Source organism: Citrus sinensis, chromosome 4 (assembly GCF_022201045.2).
Source record: "Citrus sinensis cultivar Valencia sweet orange chromosome 4, DVS_A1.0, whole genome shotgun sequence".
In the NCBI taxonomy this organism is placed as follows: Eukaryota; Viridiplantae; Streptophyta; class Magnoliopsida; order Sapindales; family Rutaceae; genus Citrus; species Citrus sinensis.
The window spans coordinates 2,364,566-2,383,262 of NC_068559.1; the positions used below are offsets into that span (position 1 = coordinate 2,364,566).

The 18,697-nt window shown below is 32.6% G+C and overlaps 1 protein-coding gene across 1 annotated transcript; it reads left to right on the plus strand.

The window, feature by feature from the left end:
- Positions 1–7,187: 7,187 nt before the first annotated feature.
- On the plus strand, positions 7,188–11,517 carry LOC102628759 (methylesterase 17). The gene is made up of 4 exons (XM_006486073.4): positions 7,188–7,702; positions 7,810–7,950; positions 8,793–8,930; positions 11,030–11,517. The coding sequence occupies exons 1-4, from the start codon at positions 7,439–7,441 to the stop codon at positions 11,312–11,314; spliced, it is 828 nt and encodes a 275-aa protein (XP_006486136.1). The 5' UTR covers positions 7,188–7,438; the 3' UTR covers positions 11,315–11,517.
- Positions 11,518–18,697: the final 7,180 nt, after the last annotated feature.

Sequence of the window (18,697 nt, forward strand, 5' to 3'; positions counted from 1 at the left end):
CTCTTACTCAGGGGCGGATCTTTTTAAGGGACTGGCATGAGCCACAATATCTAAAAAATTAAAAATTAAAAATCATTATTTTATATTAAAATAACTTGATATTAATAAAACACCCATTTTATAGACTTGTGCATTATTGGTTGGTCATATAATTAAAAAAATAAAAGAAGAGGAGTCGAAAAAGAAAAAGAAGACCTAAATTGAAATTTAACGATAATGAAGAAATACTAAATTGAAATTTTCTTATGCAAAACTTAAATGAAGAAGATCAACTTTCTTATCCCACAGGTGATGCTTGATTAGCTGAAAAATTAGCAAAACTTCTCAATTAAAGGTAAATCTTGATTTTAAACATGATTTTGTTAGTATTAGTTTATGATTGTCTTGATTCTAAAATAATGAATTTTCAGTTTCCAATTTTTTGTCATTAGCAGATAATTAATAGTGAGCCAAATAAATAAATAAAAAATCTCTCTACTTGTTAGAAATTAAAAAATAATTGAATGTTCACTTATTTTTATAAATAATAATTCTTTACCATTGCATTGTTAGTTGTCCAATAACTATATATATATATATATATATATATATTTTTCCCCCATAGATTATAGTTAAGGAACAAAGACTCTAGATGCATTATTTAGAGAAAATATGCATCAAAAAATTTAACTTCTTTGACTATGAATTTAATTGATGTTGAATCTTTAACTCTTGAGCAAAAACATGCAACATCTCCTTAAATCTCTAAGAATTGAATCAAGAAAGATGATAATCTAAACTATTTACAATGTTATCCGGGATTACATCAACAAATATGAGATTATCTTGTGAATAAGTGCAATGAAATATGTTGATCTTTTTTGTATAAATTCTTTGACCCCTGTAGTCAAAATTAGCATGTTTTGTCCCTGCTCTACGTGCTTATGGAAGTTGATTATGTCGAAACTTGACTTATGTGTGTAAATAAACAAGCTAAATTAAGTGGATTTTTATTTTACGTATATGTGAGTTTGATAATTGTACATTAGAGTTAGATACAAATCAATAACAAAGACTTAGTTGTTGTAGAGTGTTTACGATTGAATATTTATTTAAAAAATTTCTACCTATGAAAATGAATCTCCTCCACAAGAGTTATTTTTTTCACCTCTTTTTCTTCTAACATTTAAATTCAAGTCGTCTATCAATAAATACTACTTAGAAAATAACTCGATCAATTTGTTATAAAATTCTTTTATTCTAATATGAAATTTCGTAAACTTCCTATCTCACTTGCTGACCGTAGAAGAATTAGAATTCGCTTGACATTATCATAATTCTATCAATCATCATAAATTAGTCTTTACTTAGTTTTGCACTTATTTCTCCCAAAAAAGAAAAGCACCTTAAACGAAATATGCAGAGAAAAGGAGGATCTCAATGAAAATATTCTTCTTCATTATTGGAGTGAAATTTGACAGTCGGCTGTCGAGCACCGTTCCCCGTGCTTTGGGCACCACACAAACTCCCGCCTTTTCACTTAAAATTGTATTGCCCCGAATTGCCTTCTCTTTTAAATTTCAAACCTTTTTTTCCCCCCCCTCAATTTACAACTCAATAAAATTATGAAAACAAAACACTTATTTTTATTTTTTTTCAACATTTTTGTATAAGACATTCTTCTATAATTTTAAAGGTGTCCATCTAATTAAGTAAAAATAATTAGGAGTCTTTATTTATTTATTTTAGGTTATAAAATTTTAAATCAATAGTGAACCGAACACATCAAATTTATTTTTGTATTTTTTCTTATTTGGTTCTTTTTTTTTTCATAATACAAAAAATAAAACTGAATCAACCCGAACCGTTTCGAGTCAGTTCGGTTCAATTAAAATAGCCTTTTTTTTTAAATTTTTATAACCCGATTCTTTTGCTCGAACGGATGGGCCTGGGCCAGACCAACCGACTGGTGGACTTTGGCGGGAAATTCTTGTTTTCGAAGTTTGAATAGTTCATTTCCAATTTTCAAGCTCAATGGCCCACCAGATAAGTTTTTTTTTTTTTTTGTGGAGTTGGTGAGGCATCATTTTCGCTTTTTACTTCTGGAATTGCCAGTTGGAAGGAAAATCGGAAAAGAGCTGCAAGCTCCCAAAACATCTCTTATCTGTTGTTGGGCCACATGTTTGAATTTTTAGCTTTGAATGCCTCCTTCGTTATTTTCAGTTTGCTATTCCTTATGCAAGTTGCATTACGTTTATATTAGGCATCGCATTCATCAATCACCATCATCATGATTCACGAATTTGATTAAAATAATTCATCATATCTTAATTTGATCCTAAATGGGCATTTAACCATTAATCAAGTATTATTATTAAATTTTCGAGAAATTTTGTTTAACTAACTATTCGAATTCCAAATTCAAAATAAAAAATAAAAAAAATTAATTTAGATTTTGAGATTTTGTCGCCCCTATCTCGTATTTGTGAAATTGCTCTCATTTCATTTCGGACAGATGTTTGACCAAAACATAAATAAATAAAATTCCAAATTCAATTAAAATTTGTAATCAAGATTTAATTGAATTGTATGGTATAATGTGACTAAAAATGGACACTAAAATGTGTTTTGGGTGGCAAAGAAAAAGGCAATAGTTTGGGATTGGAGAAGGCAAAGTGGGGGCATCAACTGTCGAGCACTCGTGGAGACAACCCAACGTGGCCTCAACATCTCCCTCACTGAATTGGAAGTCGTAAGAAGTTGCATTCGATTTTTGGGGTCATATTTTTTTTTTCTCTTCTTTTTTTTGGTTTTTTCCGCCAAATAATTCCAACCACTGGGGTACAAAATTATGTGTTAGATGATTATTTTAATTGAAAAACAATGCCCTTAAAAAAAAAAAACTACTATAAGTGCGTGAGCTAATTTAATTATATAAGCGAGTGCTGGTTAATTTAACCAATAAATTATGTTGATATGGTACGAAGAGATAAATTGGTCGTATGGGGGAAGGAATATTGATATTTCGATTAAAGATGTAGCAGAATGGTTAGCTTCTTCCCTACACGTTCCATGATCGGAATTATAAGTGCTTTTATGGGAAGTACTTAAACAAAAGCAACGAAGAGAGTAGTTAGAGATGGTAAGAAAATCTGGATCTGGCCCCCATTCGAAAAGATTTGGAAAATCTCGATTTGGTCCCCATTCAAAAAGATTTGGAAAATTTCGATCTGAACAAATTTGGATTCAAAACCTAAAATCTAAGATCCATGTGGGTGTAAATGTATTCGAAAAATTGGGTATCCGAATCCGCACTATATTATAATTAAATTATTTATTTGATTAAATTTCAATTGAAATATATATATAAGTTAAATTATTTATCTAATTAAATTATTTATTTAATATGCATAAGCATAATTAACTCTATAATCTTCATTGACTTTGGAAAATAAGTTAAGAAACTAATAATAATAATAATAATAATAATAATAATTACAGAATATTGTAATGAATCAGTTTACCTTAGATTATTTTTAATTTTTTATGTTTGATTTATGTTGTGGAATTTTTATTTGTGGATCTATGGTGTTGTTGTATGTTATTTATGTTGAATTGATGTTGAATTGTTGATTGTTGAATTATAATTGGATTTTATTTGACATTATTAGGTAGGGGTGGGCAATGATTTGGGTTGGTTTGAAAAATTCTATTAAGTTTGGTTTCGGTGTTAATCCATTCAGTTTTTTTAGTTATGAAAAACCAAATCTAAAAAAACCTAACCAAACCAATCTAGTTTTGCCCTCCCCCAACGCCACATGTCATTTTTTTAATTTGAAAATTATTTTTTCGGGTTGTTGGTTTGGTTTTTGGATTTAAAATTTTGAATCAAAAACCAAATAAAAGTATACGGTTTTATACAGAATCGAAATATTTAGTTTTTCCTTAAAAAAAAGTACGGAACCGAGCCGACAAAAAATCAAATTGAACCCATAATATTTCGGGTCCAGTTCAATTTTACCCACCCCTATTATTAAATAAATTATTAAATTTAAAATTATGTTTGAATTTATTATTATGCAGATTTGAATATTTAAAAAATTTTGCTATCAGTCTGTGTGAATATTACTCGTATCTAAATATCAAAACTTTAAAGTGGAACCGGATAGATCTGAGTTTTACCATCCCTCGGCGTATTAGCTTTTTGCTTGAGTGACCTTGACAGAATGTGCATGGAGGCCGTAGCTTTTTTATAGCTCTAGTTTTTATTTATCCCAACTTTTTGTTGATTCTTGGCTTCCATTTAACGTGGCTTAGCTCATTCTGACCCTTTCCAGCCTTGGCCACTAAAAATGATCAAATAATTTTTCTTTTGTCTATTTTCAAAATGCTCATGATAAATACCATACCAATCCTATATTGTTATTAATTTGTTCATTTTCCTACCTCTGGAAAAATGTCATATCGAGTTTTATTTAAACTTGTACTGATAATATTAATTTTTAATTTTAAGTCAATTTCCTTTTTAGTCGAGTGACTGAGATTTTTCAGTATTTAGTTTTAGACTAATTTTTTTTTTTTCTCAGAAAGAATAGATTCGACTAAAAGGTTTAAAAGAAATAATTTATACCTTTCAGATAAACCATTTTTCCACTTTAATTTGCTTAACAACTTTACAAAGGATTCTATTGAAAAGAAATAACAATTAGGGGTAAAAGCGAACGTTGACGATTGAAAATAATTTCAAACAAATGAATTATACTTTTGATATTTAGCATGATGTGACAATTATATAAACAAATTGTCATGTTAATGGAACTTACATTAAGACTGGAATATGAGATATCTAACAATATTGAAATATATGATTAACATTCTGTCAACCAATAATGTTAAAATCCCTTGAACATAGGCTAGTTTGGCATTGCCTAATAATTAAGCAATAATTAATAGTTATCCATGCTTCATTGGCCTTTAGTGCTCGTCTGTTTCTCATTAGAAGAAGCATTTTTGATTTCACGGCCAGAATCTACCTCCAAATGGACCATACACATCAACACAAAGAGGTTGCTACATCATTTTTATGTCATTTTTTTATTAGACTCTTTTTTTCCCCTTTTCACTATGTGTTTTGTATGCTAATGCTTTGGCCTGCCCATAAGAAGTTAAAATAAATAATGGAGATAGGTTTTCGGTGGCCATTTCAAATGTTGTTTCTTCATCTCCATCTAATAAAATGAAACCACAAATTTTGTTCCACTCATATTATTTAGATGAAGAATCATAACAATGAAAATCAATATATTACAATAAATATAAATATTCCAGTCTAAAATTTTAAAATGCGGAAAAATGCGAGAAATCTTTAAAACTACACGGATTTCTCACACTTTAAAATTTCTGATCAGAAAACTACTGTTACAACAAATTCAATAGTGTAATTACTTTTCTGAACTTGAAAGTCTTCTCCATTTGAAAACTACACCGCACCCTAAAGTCAGTGGATCGAGCAATTACATTTTGTTTTTTTTTTCGTCGTGCTTGGTGACTTATTAAGGCACTGTCTTTTCTTGGCAAACCTTTCCTTCAGTAAATGCATTGAGTGCATGTTGATCCCTGAGATCACCAATTTATGTACCGTCTGGCTGCTGGCATTGATTGCTCTTTTAAAGCTCCATATTGTATTGAGTTACATAGCCCAATGGCTCACTTTCCAATGTTGCTATAACTGCTAATTATTATTTCATTTTTCTTGGTGCATTTTCAGAAAAACTGAGCAAAATGCTCGGTGTGAATTCCAGAATCTTGTAAACACGTTTCTTGTGCACATCTTCTCTCAATGTATCACACTTTCATTTTCTTTACCCTCTCTATACCAAGTTTCCCAATAATATTTTTAAGAACCAAACAGAAAACTTGCTGTTGTTATTTAGACTAGTACATAAAACTTAGCAATATAATCGAAGTATTTACCAATTCGTATCAGCCACCTCTGCAGCTTTGCTCCACGGATGCGTCAACTGAGCGAAATTTACAATATTTTTTTGGCATTGTGTGTCCATTTTGAAGAGATTCAAGAGGGAACAAGTGTGTTTTTAAAAATGATATATAAACAGAATAAAATAAATAAGGATACATGGGTCGGCCTGCAATATACTTATAAACAAATTAATTGACGAATAAAAAATTTTGTCAGGTAGCCGACAATTAATGTAAGATCAAAATCAAATATTTATTTCATATATGTAATGAAAAGGAATACAAAAATTCTTGCTTCACTATTCATTGACAAATCTCCATTTCCAAAGATAACTTTTGCCAAGGATTGCCCTCTCATTTGTTTATCACGACTTGTCTTCCTTGCTTGTAACTGCATCATGTGAAACAGTGCGTGTGAGCGATGCAATTTGGTGCCATGTGGACTCACCTCAGATTCAGTGTTGAATTGATTTTGAGTTGAATATTGAGTTAATGGTCAAATTTATTCTTATTTTTCTTGTGGACAACCATTAATTCAGTATTTCCACCCAAAAAAAAAAAAAAATTAGCTTAGCATTCAATCATTAACCTATAAAATTTGCCACGATATATACTTTTAATATTTGAGGAAGGAATGTACAAACCCACATTCATTAATGCTTCTTATTTTATTCGAGGATTTACAACATACCATAGGATTATATTGCCAAGATAAATAGTGTAGATCAAATTAGTTTCACAAAACGAGTAGTGGAGGGACGACATGTTCAATGTTGGCTATGACAATCTACAATTTTGTGTGGTTCACATAAGAGATGTATGTTACAATTATTGTAACTTAGAGGCTCCCTAAAAAAATATGTTTATAACCAATAAGAGTTTAAATTTGCTGACATAGATCTGTTATACCTTAATCGAAGTTATGATTCGAGTTTTGAAGATGCAGTTGTGTTAAATAATTGTTGGGAAAACTTTACGACCCTAATAGTTATATCCGATTCGAATATGAATTAGTCGGGGCCTAATGTAGTCTTAAATACCTGGTTTAATATACAGAAAAAAAAAAACTTATGCATTAAAGCAAATTCGGTTTGAAGAAATAAAATAAAATGAGAGGAAAGAAAGTGAGGAAAGGAGAAAAAAAAAAGATATGATTCCATGTCAAGTCAAACAATAAAATTGAGATTGAACACCTTTTTTCCTCATTTTCTCTCTCTTTCTCTCTTTTCCATTCATTGCCTATGTTCCATTTTCTTCCAATCAAGCATGCAATTGTAGTCTCCGGGTGTCATTTTCTTTATTTAACAAGACCTGAGACATCTTACGATGAAACTGAGCACACATAGCCACAACTCTTAAAGTAGCATGAATCATGACTCCTTATGACGATATCCCAACTATAAATGATATCCCAACTCTTAAAGTCCCCGAGTCTCAATAAGTTGACAAGAGTACAGCGAAGGAAATTAGCTATTAACCCATGGGAGAAGAGATTAACATGAGAGAAATTAAAAAACCAGCTGAAGTACAGAAGCCACACTTTGTGCTGGTGCATGGCATAAGTGGAGGAGCATGGTGCTGGTACAAAGTCAGATGCCTCATGGAGAATTCAGGCTACAAAGTTTCATGCATCAATCTCAAAGGTGCTGGAACTGATCCATCCGATGCAAATTCTATTCATTCTTTTGATGATTATAACAAACCTCTCATGGACTTCATGTCTTCTTTGACTGATAATGAAAAGGTACGGCATCTATTATTACTCCTCGATCATCATTAAATTGCATGCATGATTATGTACTGTACTGTATTGATTCGCTAATTTGTTATTAATTGTAAATACTTTTGCAGGTGATATTGGTGGGGCACAGTGCTGGAGGCTTAAGCATAACTCAGGCCAGTCACAAATTTGGTAACAAAATCCGGCTGGCGGTTTATTTGGCAGCCACGATGCTGAAACTGGGGTTCTGCACAGATGAAGATGTTAAAATTGTAATTATTCATTTTCTTGGACCCTACTTTCAATCTATAAGTCCGTTTTGGTTTTAATTTGTAATATATTGATTGATTCTTGTTGTTGGGAATCTGATGCTTCTGCAGCGATGGAGAAGAAATTGGCATGATTGCCAACTGTCTCCATAAAAAATTTGGCTGTCAGTCAAGACTTATCCAAATGGTTACAATTTAAGTAGTGATTATACAGAAAGAAAAATTAATTTCTTATTAACAAGGCAGATGATGCATATTTGTCAGGCTACATCAGCAGCTACCTAATATATATGACCAAAATTCTTTTGGCACTTCATAACTTGCATTCAAAGCTTGCATATATAATGGTGGATAGTTTTTGACTTTGTGATCATGCTCCACATATATATAATAATGTTTTTATTATTATTATTTTTTTTTTCAAGAATGATATGTGGGGAACTGTAATTTCCTATGAATATTGTTGTGTTAGAATTATAATTATAGTGTTTTTGAATTCTAGTTTTAAGGGTCAGCAGAAAGAAGAACATATTCAGATTCAGATCAAATGCAAGTAGTGTTAGCAGCAAGGTTGTGATTTCCAGTTCCCATTGCATAGAAGTTTTCTCTTCAATTATTTATTTAAGGCATACTCTTTGCTTTTTCTGTGAATGCTTGATAAAATGGCACTGAGCTGACAATGTTTCAATGATGGCCTACTTTTTTTTTTTTAAATCACACTACTCAATGCTCAATCTACCCCTCCAATGATTCAGCTATGGGCCGTGACAATTATGCAGCTACTTTATGAGATCATGATTGTGGTTAAAAATTTTTGTGGTGTTTGCTTCCTAAATGACAAGCAGGGGGTACCTGACTTATCGGGATTCGGCGACGACGTGTACCAATTAGGATTTGGATTAGGAGCTGATCAACCTCCAACCAGCGCCATTGTCAAGCAAGAATTGCAGCGCAAAATCATCTATCAAATGAGTCCTCAAGAGGTAATTAACTTTGCAACAATTGTGGACACAGCACACCCGCTTGCAACTTACAGCACAGCACTATGCTATAGGCCTATAGCCTCCTTTTCTTTTAATGCCTTTTTGGGTGTGTATATTATTGTAGCCACTGCCCCACTTGCCATCTTGATGATTCCTGAATCATGGAGCAAACATTTTTAATCTGATTCACAAACATACACGATTGAAAAGTTAGATTTGCACCACATTGATTCGTTGACATTTGACACAGTTGATGAACTAGGGCCACACAGACTTTACGTGGTCATGGAAACACACTTGACAGCTCAATAAGGAAAATAATTGAATAGACAGAGCAAATGATACACTGATTTTTCTCACATGTTTGGCTAGAAGATTTAAGTCCAATATTTCCTTTCCGAATTTTAAGTTGTCAGGCCATAACCCCACCTAGAAGGCTAGAAGACATCTTTTGGCTGCTTCCGGTGTATTTCCACCATCATGTTGGTTTCAAAAATACTATTTTGTCCAGGGAATTGTGCCTCATATTTTCCTAGGCAGGCCAAATCTGTAAATGGTGCGTTTCCATTTTTGGTTGCCTTGGAAATTTTCGGAGAATTGCCTGGGAAAATTGTATTACTCTTGGTTCTTATCATCTGTGTCTCTCAACGCAAAGTGACACTGTGTCTACTGTCTAGGCCACTAATTTTAAGATGAATTGTGGACTAAATTCATACCAGCCTTATCTTTAATGTCATTAAACTAATTAAATAATTATATTTACAAAAAAATTGATATAAAACTTTAATTAAGTTATATACATATATAGTCATTTTCTAGTGAGAGTACTATCATTTAGTTAAAGTGAGATGTCAGTAAAATACAAAAATTTTAATACATTAGAAATTATGTTTTTTTTAGTCCATTATTGTATCGAAATTTATGTTTTTTTTTTAGCAAAGATCGAACTAGCTTGTATTAGAAAGTCACATCATGCCCAAATATAGTAACTTTACAGCCAAATAAGCAATAAGAAAATGTTATAAAGTGTAGTTCTATCATTACTCTAGGCTCTTTTTGGCTGTTTGATATTGAAGTACTGTACTTTTTAAATTACTGTTATAAAAAAAGTTATAATTATAAAATAAAAATTATTAATGTGTAGTTAATATGATTTTTAAATAATAAATTAGACAAAAATAATAAAAATATCATGAGTTCTTATTCATATAAGTGGTAAATCAAATCAATTTGGCTTTCAAGTAATAACAACTAGTGTTTACTAATTATTTTAATATTGTATTTTAAATGCTACAGGTATCCAACCTTAATACCAAACATGGCTCTAGTTAGACCTAATGCTTAACATGCATTACACATTGTGTCTATTAAAAATAAAAATGACTCCATCACTTAGAATCTAATGATTGTATAGTGATTATGATTTTAAATTTTGGGATTTATGACCTTATATTTAAATTTAATATTTAAAAAAATCTAAAAACAATTTAAGGTACATTATGTAAGCTCGGGGCAAGTTTAGCCCAAAATAGGCTTAAATTCACAGAACATCAATATTGTCTCTGACGTCATTGATAATATCAATAAGAAAACCTTTAAACTTGTCATCTAAGAACTTATTTAAAAATATTGTAATGAAAGGAACATAAGAGTTTGCCACTAGGTATTTAACCAAATAGGAGTGTTTAATTCCTATAGAACCTATCACTAAAATACCCCTAGAGAGGGATAGAAGCTAGGCAGAGCGAAAAGAGTTTTTTATGGGATGAAAAATGAAAACTATTAGCCCCATAAGAAGTTTGTGAACAAGTGACTCTTTAATAATGAGCAAAGAATATCCATCTTTCTGCTAATCAGAATGTATTAAACTCATAATTCATGAAATTCTTTTTTATGAATGTCGATTAAGTATATAAGTAAATTGTTCTCCCTTGTTCAATTACTTGATAACCATTAACCAAAGCCCTGGTGGGTGGGTCGGATTGGTCTCGAACATTTTTACCCACCTTAAATGCTGCCTGGATTTCCTCTATAATTATGCTTTTTGTATTGTTTTGTATAGATTCTAAATGCACATTGGTTACTGATTTTGGGTTTAGGATTCAACACTAGCTGCCATGCTTGTAAGGCCAGGACCGATCCTGGCATTAGAGTCAGCCCGGTTCACAGGAGAGAATCATGAGGAAGTGGACAGGGTGCCACGTGTTTACATCAAGACCATGCATGATCGTGTTGTCAAACCAGAGCAACAAGATGCCATGATAAAGAGGTGGCCGCCGTCTGAAGTATATGCTTTGGATAGTGATCACAGCCCATTCTTTTCGGCCCCATTTCTTCTCGCCGGCTTCCTTATTAAAGCTGCCGCTTCTGTTGGCTGCAACTAGGCTTAGCATGCATTGGCTCAGCGGTTTTCATTTTTTATTGGCAATTAATTAGTTGAATAAATTAGTTGGCACATTTGAATGATTTGATGGTTACTGCAAGCTGCGGAGTCTAAACATGATTAAAAGCTTGATTAATCATAAATGTATCCAAATGTCTGATATTTGTGATAATAGTCATTGATAAACTTCAGTTTCATTGGTAATCTCGTTTGGAAAACAATTATAAAAAAACAGTATTTAAAAAATATGTCTATTTTTCCAATCCTAAAAAGTTTTAAAAATAATAACTTATTTTGATTTGATATTCAAAGAAATGATAAGAGTTTTTTCGTTTACTAACAAATTGTTAACAATTAGTAATTAAACAACGTGATTGAACAAGCACGTGGGAGTGATGCGTGTGCCTAAACCACACGCTAAGCCGCCCCACCCCGCCGGCCCTCCCCATTAGGAAATCAAATTTTAGTTTTTCCACTCTAGTTTTTTTATTTCCCAAATAACAGCATAGTTTATACATTTGTCTTATTAAGTCCCCACTTCCTGATGAATTAATTAAAATACCCTTTAGCTTCTTCTTCTTTTTTTAAATGGTTATAATTTAATCTAAAATCTACTTTGATTCCATAATTTTAAAATCTATTCTAAATATATAGACTTTTTAATATATTAAAAAAAATTCAAAGCTTTAATTCAAAAATATTTATTTTTATTTGAGATATTATCAATTTACTACCAAAGTTTTACTGACATATTATGTCAGTACCAAGGTTTGCTGAAAAGTGTATTTTACTACTAAATTTTTACGCGGTTATCATTTTACTACCAATCTGTTAACAAAACGTTAGTGCTCAACGGAAATTATGTTAAAAGACGATTCTGCCCCCAGGAACGTAAAAGAAAATTTTATCCTTTAAAAAGAAAGAAACAACAAAAGCAAAAGTTACAAGAAATGCCCAAAAAAATAGTCGTTAGAACCAAAAACGACTATTTTCTTGGCTTATAAAAGCTAGAATTTACAGGCTTACAAACATATTAGCAAACCATTTCATCAACACCAGCAGCCTCACAATCATAATCAACACAGCAACCTTATAAACACACTAGCAAACTCATTTGAAACACCTCAGCAACCTCACTTGAATACTAACAATCCCATCTCAGCAGCAACAATCTTATTTCAAACACACCACCTGCGTCACTTGAACATTAACAACCCTTTTTCAAACAGCAACCTCACTTAAACACTAACAACCCTATTTCAAACACACCAGTGGCCTCATTTCAACCCTAACAACCCTATATTAACAGCAGTCTAATACTAAATACCTGCAATTCTGAAACACACCAGCAACCCCATAGTAAACACCTGCAACCTCAAACTAAACACCAACAATCTCACACCAAAAGTACTGAAATTTAAACACTTTTTTCATACAAAACAACAAGAATAAGACACAGCAAATACTTGAATTCATTGAAAACACAATATCCACATTTTTCCTATCTTAAATCAAAACCAAACAATTTTTCACCCTTCACACATATAAATTCTAACAGAATAATGGCCTTCAACAGCCACACAAGCATTAGTTCTAGGGGTCGAGCTAAGAAACCAGCAGAAGTAACCTACTACCTTTAATACTACAACTGTGGAGTGCAGGCATGTGCTATGGTATCTACTACGTCGGAAAATCCTAACAAATTATTTTGGATATGCAGGTATAAAAAGTGTAATTTTTGGCAATGGGCAGCAAAAGAAGATTTATAAATGCGTAACAGCACATCTAGTTATGGCTTGATCCTAAATGAATATGTACTGAAGATGAATGAAAGACTACGATGCATTGAAGCGAAGCTAAAATTGGTCATAATTTTTATTTGTGGCCTCTTGATAGGCTTATTTATGAGAAAGTAATGTAATAAAAGTAATTTAATATGTAAGCAAAGTAAAAAGTAATCCAAAGTGCTTCCATTATCAATGGTGAAAAATAAGAGTTTGTTCTTGAAATGCCTATTCGTAGTACTGTCAGTTTGTGAATTCAAAAAACACCACAACAACATAATACACTAATAATAGTTTGTGTAATCAACAAACACCACAGCAGCCTAATGCACTAATAATAGTTTGTGCATTTAAAAAAAAAACACCACAGTAACCTAATGCACTAGTGGCAGTTTTGTTAACATATATGTTTCCATAATGTTGATTTTGATGATAACAAACAAGATTAAGAATTATTAATCTTTTAAGCTCAAATTATTTTTTATATATTTTAAATAAACCATTATTTTCACATTATAAAGGTTTTATATTTAATAGAAAAATAATTTTATGAAATTAGTTGTTTTTCAAGTTTATGATTTAATTGAAAGAGTTTTGAAAACTTTGAAATCAATAAGTATTGCTCGAAATTTTGGAGAATGACTTATTGGAAAAGTTTCATAACATTTTGGGCCATATCATAATTTTAAAAAATTTTAGGAATATCAAGCATTATTTAAAGATTCTAAAATTGGACTTGTTTGCAAAATAATATAATATTTTAGGCCATAATACAGTTTTATAAAGTTTTGGTTTTGGGGTCAAATTATAATTTTAGAAAATAGTGCATTGTACCGGTTACTGTAGCAAGCGGCTAATCGGATATGGTAAACGACAATCCAGATTCTGGGCAGTAAGCTTCTGGAGCATAAACGGCTATCCGGATTTTGCAAGCGGCAATCTGGATTTCAAAAGCGGCTAACCGAATATGCAAAGCGGCATACCAGATATTCTGAAATTCAAATTTTTGCCTTAACGGTAACATAAAAGCGGCTAACCGGATTCCATAAACGGTAAGCTGGTTATGACCAAAATGTGCATAACGGCTAGTTTTTTAGCTCAAACTATATAAACTCAAATCCAATTCATTTTCAAGCCCTCTAGCAAGCATAAACAAAAAGCACACGAGATATCTTGAACTTTCAATTTACAAATCACAAAACACATTGAATCATCTCTTGTTCTTCATTTTTGAATACATACTATTTGAGTGAGTTTTGTTGTAACTTTCATTTCTTCATCTTAATTGTAAGTGTTTAAGTGTGTGAGACACTTGAGTGAAGAGATTGTGAGATAATCTCTTTGTTGTAAATGTTCATTGACACCTTGAAGTCAATTGTAAACTTTTGAAGCCTTAGAAGGCTTGGATAGTCAAATCTTCAAGCTTGGATTGCTTGGAGGCGTGGACGTAAGCGGGGATTGCCGAACCACGTAAAAATTCGTGTGTTTGTTTCTCTTTTCTCTTACTCATTTGTTATTGTGCTTTTATCGAACTTATTGCTTTCGAATTTATTAAGGCGTTAGATTTGATTGTTGTGTGGTTTTATTAGGATAATTTTTAAAATACCAATTCACCCCCTCTTGGGTTGCACACTTGTATTTCAAGTTTGTGCATTTCAAATATATAATATCCTAACAATAACACTCTGCTAACCATCTATGATCTGTGAAACTTGTGAGCCTTGAGTTGGATTTAGAGAAAGATTGACAACTTCATATCGGCCTGCACACACACACACACAATATATATATATCTTCAGTATCTATGAAGTATTCAGAAAATTATAACAATATAAAAAAACACCATAGTACCTCTTCTTGCTCTGCTACTTCGACCTCTACCTCTAAATGCCATTCATCTTCTTCTGTCACCTCCTCTTATTCTGCTACCTCGACCCTTGTTACCTCCTCTTCCCCTACTATGCGTAAACCTCTCATCTGGACTACTCACAACCTATTTAAATTGAAATATATAAATATAAAAAAAATTATGAAAAACTGCAACAAACTAAAAATTATTCCATATTCAAACCAACATTTACCATTCTTTTTCTTCTCTTCGAAGTAGTTTCTGCATTAGAACTTTCTCCCGGCCCACTGAGACCCTATTTAAAATTACATATTCAACAAAAATAAATAAAGAATTAAGCTCGGTATATACAAAAATAATTAAAAAAAATAATACATTGATACATGATTTTGATCTCTTATTTGTCTTGCTATTGATGGCATCAATGTGCACTTTCGGACATTGTGGTTCAACTCACCACAAAAGGAGCAGCAGACATAGAATGATCTGTTTTTTTTTTTCACTGTCTCTGTGGTTGCCCTCTTCCTTGACTTTTTCGGTCTTCCAATCTTCTTAATAATCTCAAGTGGAGAAAGTTTTGGTCTATCACATGGGTCCCAAGTAACCTTATCAGGAATTGACTTAAACATCACAACATAAGTGTTAAATATGCTTGTTTCGTGAAGTATTTTGGCAGGTACTCTTTTATCGTGTCTTGCATGACTAATTGCAGCCATATCATGAGCACAAGGGAGTTCAGATAGTTCCCAATGACCACAGTCGCAGGACCTGCTCATCAGATCAACGATGAACCTCCTCGCTCGATAATAACTCTTGTCTTTAACCAGAGAGCAATAGCATAATAATTAAAAGCATATAGGGAAAAATAATGTCACATAACTAAACTTCTAGAATTTTTTTTAAAAAAACATATACTATAAATATAACTCTTTCTCTACTAGAATTTTTGAAGTGAATTCAGATTGTAATTTCAAGCAATTATAAATATGTGTTTTACTCTAAACTTGATAGAGTCACAGTTCAACTATATAAAAATATAGTTGAAAACAAAAATATTTAAGATTTATACCTGAAAGTGAAGATCACCAGAAGCCATTGCAATCATTTTACTTCCGGTCTCATAAGCATCATCTAATTCATTTTTCACTCGAGGTGGAATATTGGACCAAGATTGTGCTTCTTTTCTTCTTTATGTGAATAGTGTCATAAACATGCATCGGATTTCTTCAAGCATAGTCAGGCAAGGCTTCTCTTTATAGGGTAAGATCTAACTGTTGAAGCACTCCGAAGTGTTATTACTTGTGTGATCCACTTTGCAATTCTTGTCATACTTATATCTTGACCAAGTAAACCCAGCAAGTTCTCTCTCTAACCACTGTCATGCCTCTAACTTCTCTTTTTTCAACTTTTCCATTGCAGCTACATGGTCAAACTTATTAGTGCTACTGACAGCTCTCCAAAACAGATTCCTCAAAGTAACTCCAGGATGATCTTTAGAGAAGTTAGAATATATATGTCTAGCATATGACCTATGAAATGCAGTCGGCCATGTATTTTCAATTGCTCCCAACAAACCCTTTTGCCTATCGCTGCAAAAGGTGATCTGATATGATCCATTATCGAAATACGAATGCAGAATTTCTAAAAACCATGTCCAAGTTTCAGTGTTCTCTATCTCATACATTGCTATTACTAATGGAACTATTCCATTATTAGCATCCATACTTACAACAGATAATAGAACTCCACAATATTTTGATTTTAAATGACATCCGTCTAACTCAATGTATGGCTTACAGCCATTATGAAGTGCATTTATTTGGGCTGGAAATGCCATAAAAAATCTCTGAAATAACACTTTTTCTGGCCGAGTTACTACATCGCAAAGTACTTTGCAAATTGCACCTGCATCATACTTCAGAATCACTGTAGCATATTGAAAGAGATTCTCATAACCCTTTGCATGGTCTCCATGAATGTCTATCATTGCCCTCTCTCTAGCTCTATACAACTTCAAATTCCCTATCCTCACACCAAATGTCTCTTGCATAAACTCGTGAAGAACATAAATCTTCACATGGGGATCCACAACGACTTTGCTCTTTATTTTCTTTGCTATCCATTTGCTGGACATATTCATTGACATTTCGGTCTGTCTGCAATCATGTTTATTCTGCAACTCTTTAATTACAAATCCACCCTTACCTCTGATTTTACCTCCCACCACATACCATGGACAACCATCAGTCTTGCATTTACCGTAAAATCTCCTACGGTCATTGTACACCTTTGTAATTTCAAAGCTTTTATCCACCATCACTTCACCCAACACCTTCTTAACCTGGTCAACATCATCAAACATGTCTCCTAACCTCAGCCTATTCTTACCATCAGGCATTGGCTTATACATATGCACTTCAATATAATCTTTCAATTGAGTAGTGCCCAAATCAAAATCTGAGTCAGATGTATTCGCCAAAAATTGAGGATCTGCATCAATTGATTCATCGTCAGAGTTAGATCCCCCATCATCTATAACTTCTGCATCCTCAGCTATGTTTTGGTGATTTATACGACTACCATCAGCAGCAAATTCCTTGTCAAAATCTAACAACCAATCATCGTCGTCGTTGTCATCAACATTCTCATTCCTAACAATTTATGGTTTATCTCTGCCTTCACTCTTGGAAGGTGATTCATCTTCATCAGCATTAGTCTCACACCCAACATTCTCAGCAAGGTTTGTTTGTGGCCCATGGATGCCTCCAGGCCTAGATGGTGGTTCATTTCCACTTTCATTTACCCATGCAACTTGCTCTGCAGATAGCTGAACTCCTAAGGCATGTAGCAGAGATTGTATCACCCCACCAAGTTCTAAATCAGGACGTAGGGTTGGCAACACAATGACTTTAAATACTGGCACTTGTAATGAGTCATGTGCCGTGAACATAATCCGCAACATTGCATCAGTATCTACAATAACTTTCACATTATTCCTTGGGCTGGTGACAAGTAATTGCACACTTTCAGGAGTGGTTAACCCATCTTCACTTGTAATCTTCACCACCTCATTCTTCAACTGCAGCAGACTGCATTCATCTGGTTCAATCAACCCTTTACAATGGTTCTTGCCTTTGTAGATTATTTGTAGTTGTATTGGTAACATGATCTACAAAAAGCAACCAGTGAACAAAAATTGGTAACGTTAATTCTAGTAATATGAACATAACACAATTCACAACTTAATCATAAAACGCAAACAATAATAGAAAATCTTATACTGGTAACAAGATCCACAAAAAATAAGGAAAAATTCTCAAAGCTAGATCTCCAACAATAACAGAATTAATAAAAAATTAACAAAATTCTAATATTAGTACCATGGACAACGACAAAGAACACATTAAAAAAAATTATGCTACAAAATTAATATTATAATCTATGAAATTCAAGTATTATTCACAACAAAAAAAAAAAACAATAACAATTTAACTAACAAAAAAATTAATGAACAATAAGCGAATAAAAAGGCAGAGTCAACAACTCACAGTGGAGAGTGCAAATACTAGTGGAGTCGGCCGTCACTCAGTTGCGAGGGAGACAGATTGGAGACGGAGGTTTCACAGTGGAGAGCGCAAACAGTAGTGGAGTCGACCGTCACTCAGCAGTGACGAAGAGAGATTGGAAACGAAGGTTTCAGAATGAGAGAGGGGGCCGATTGATTTTGTTCTTAAATATTCTGTCAAAACAC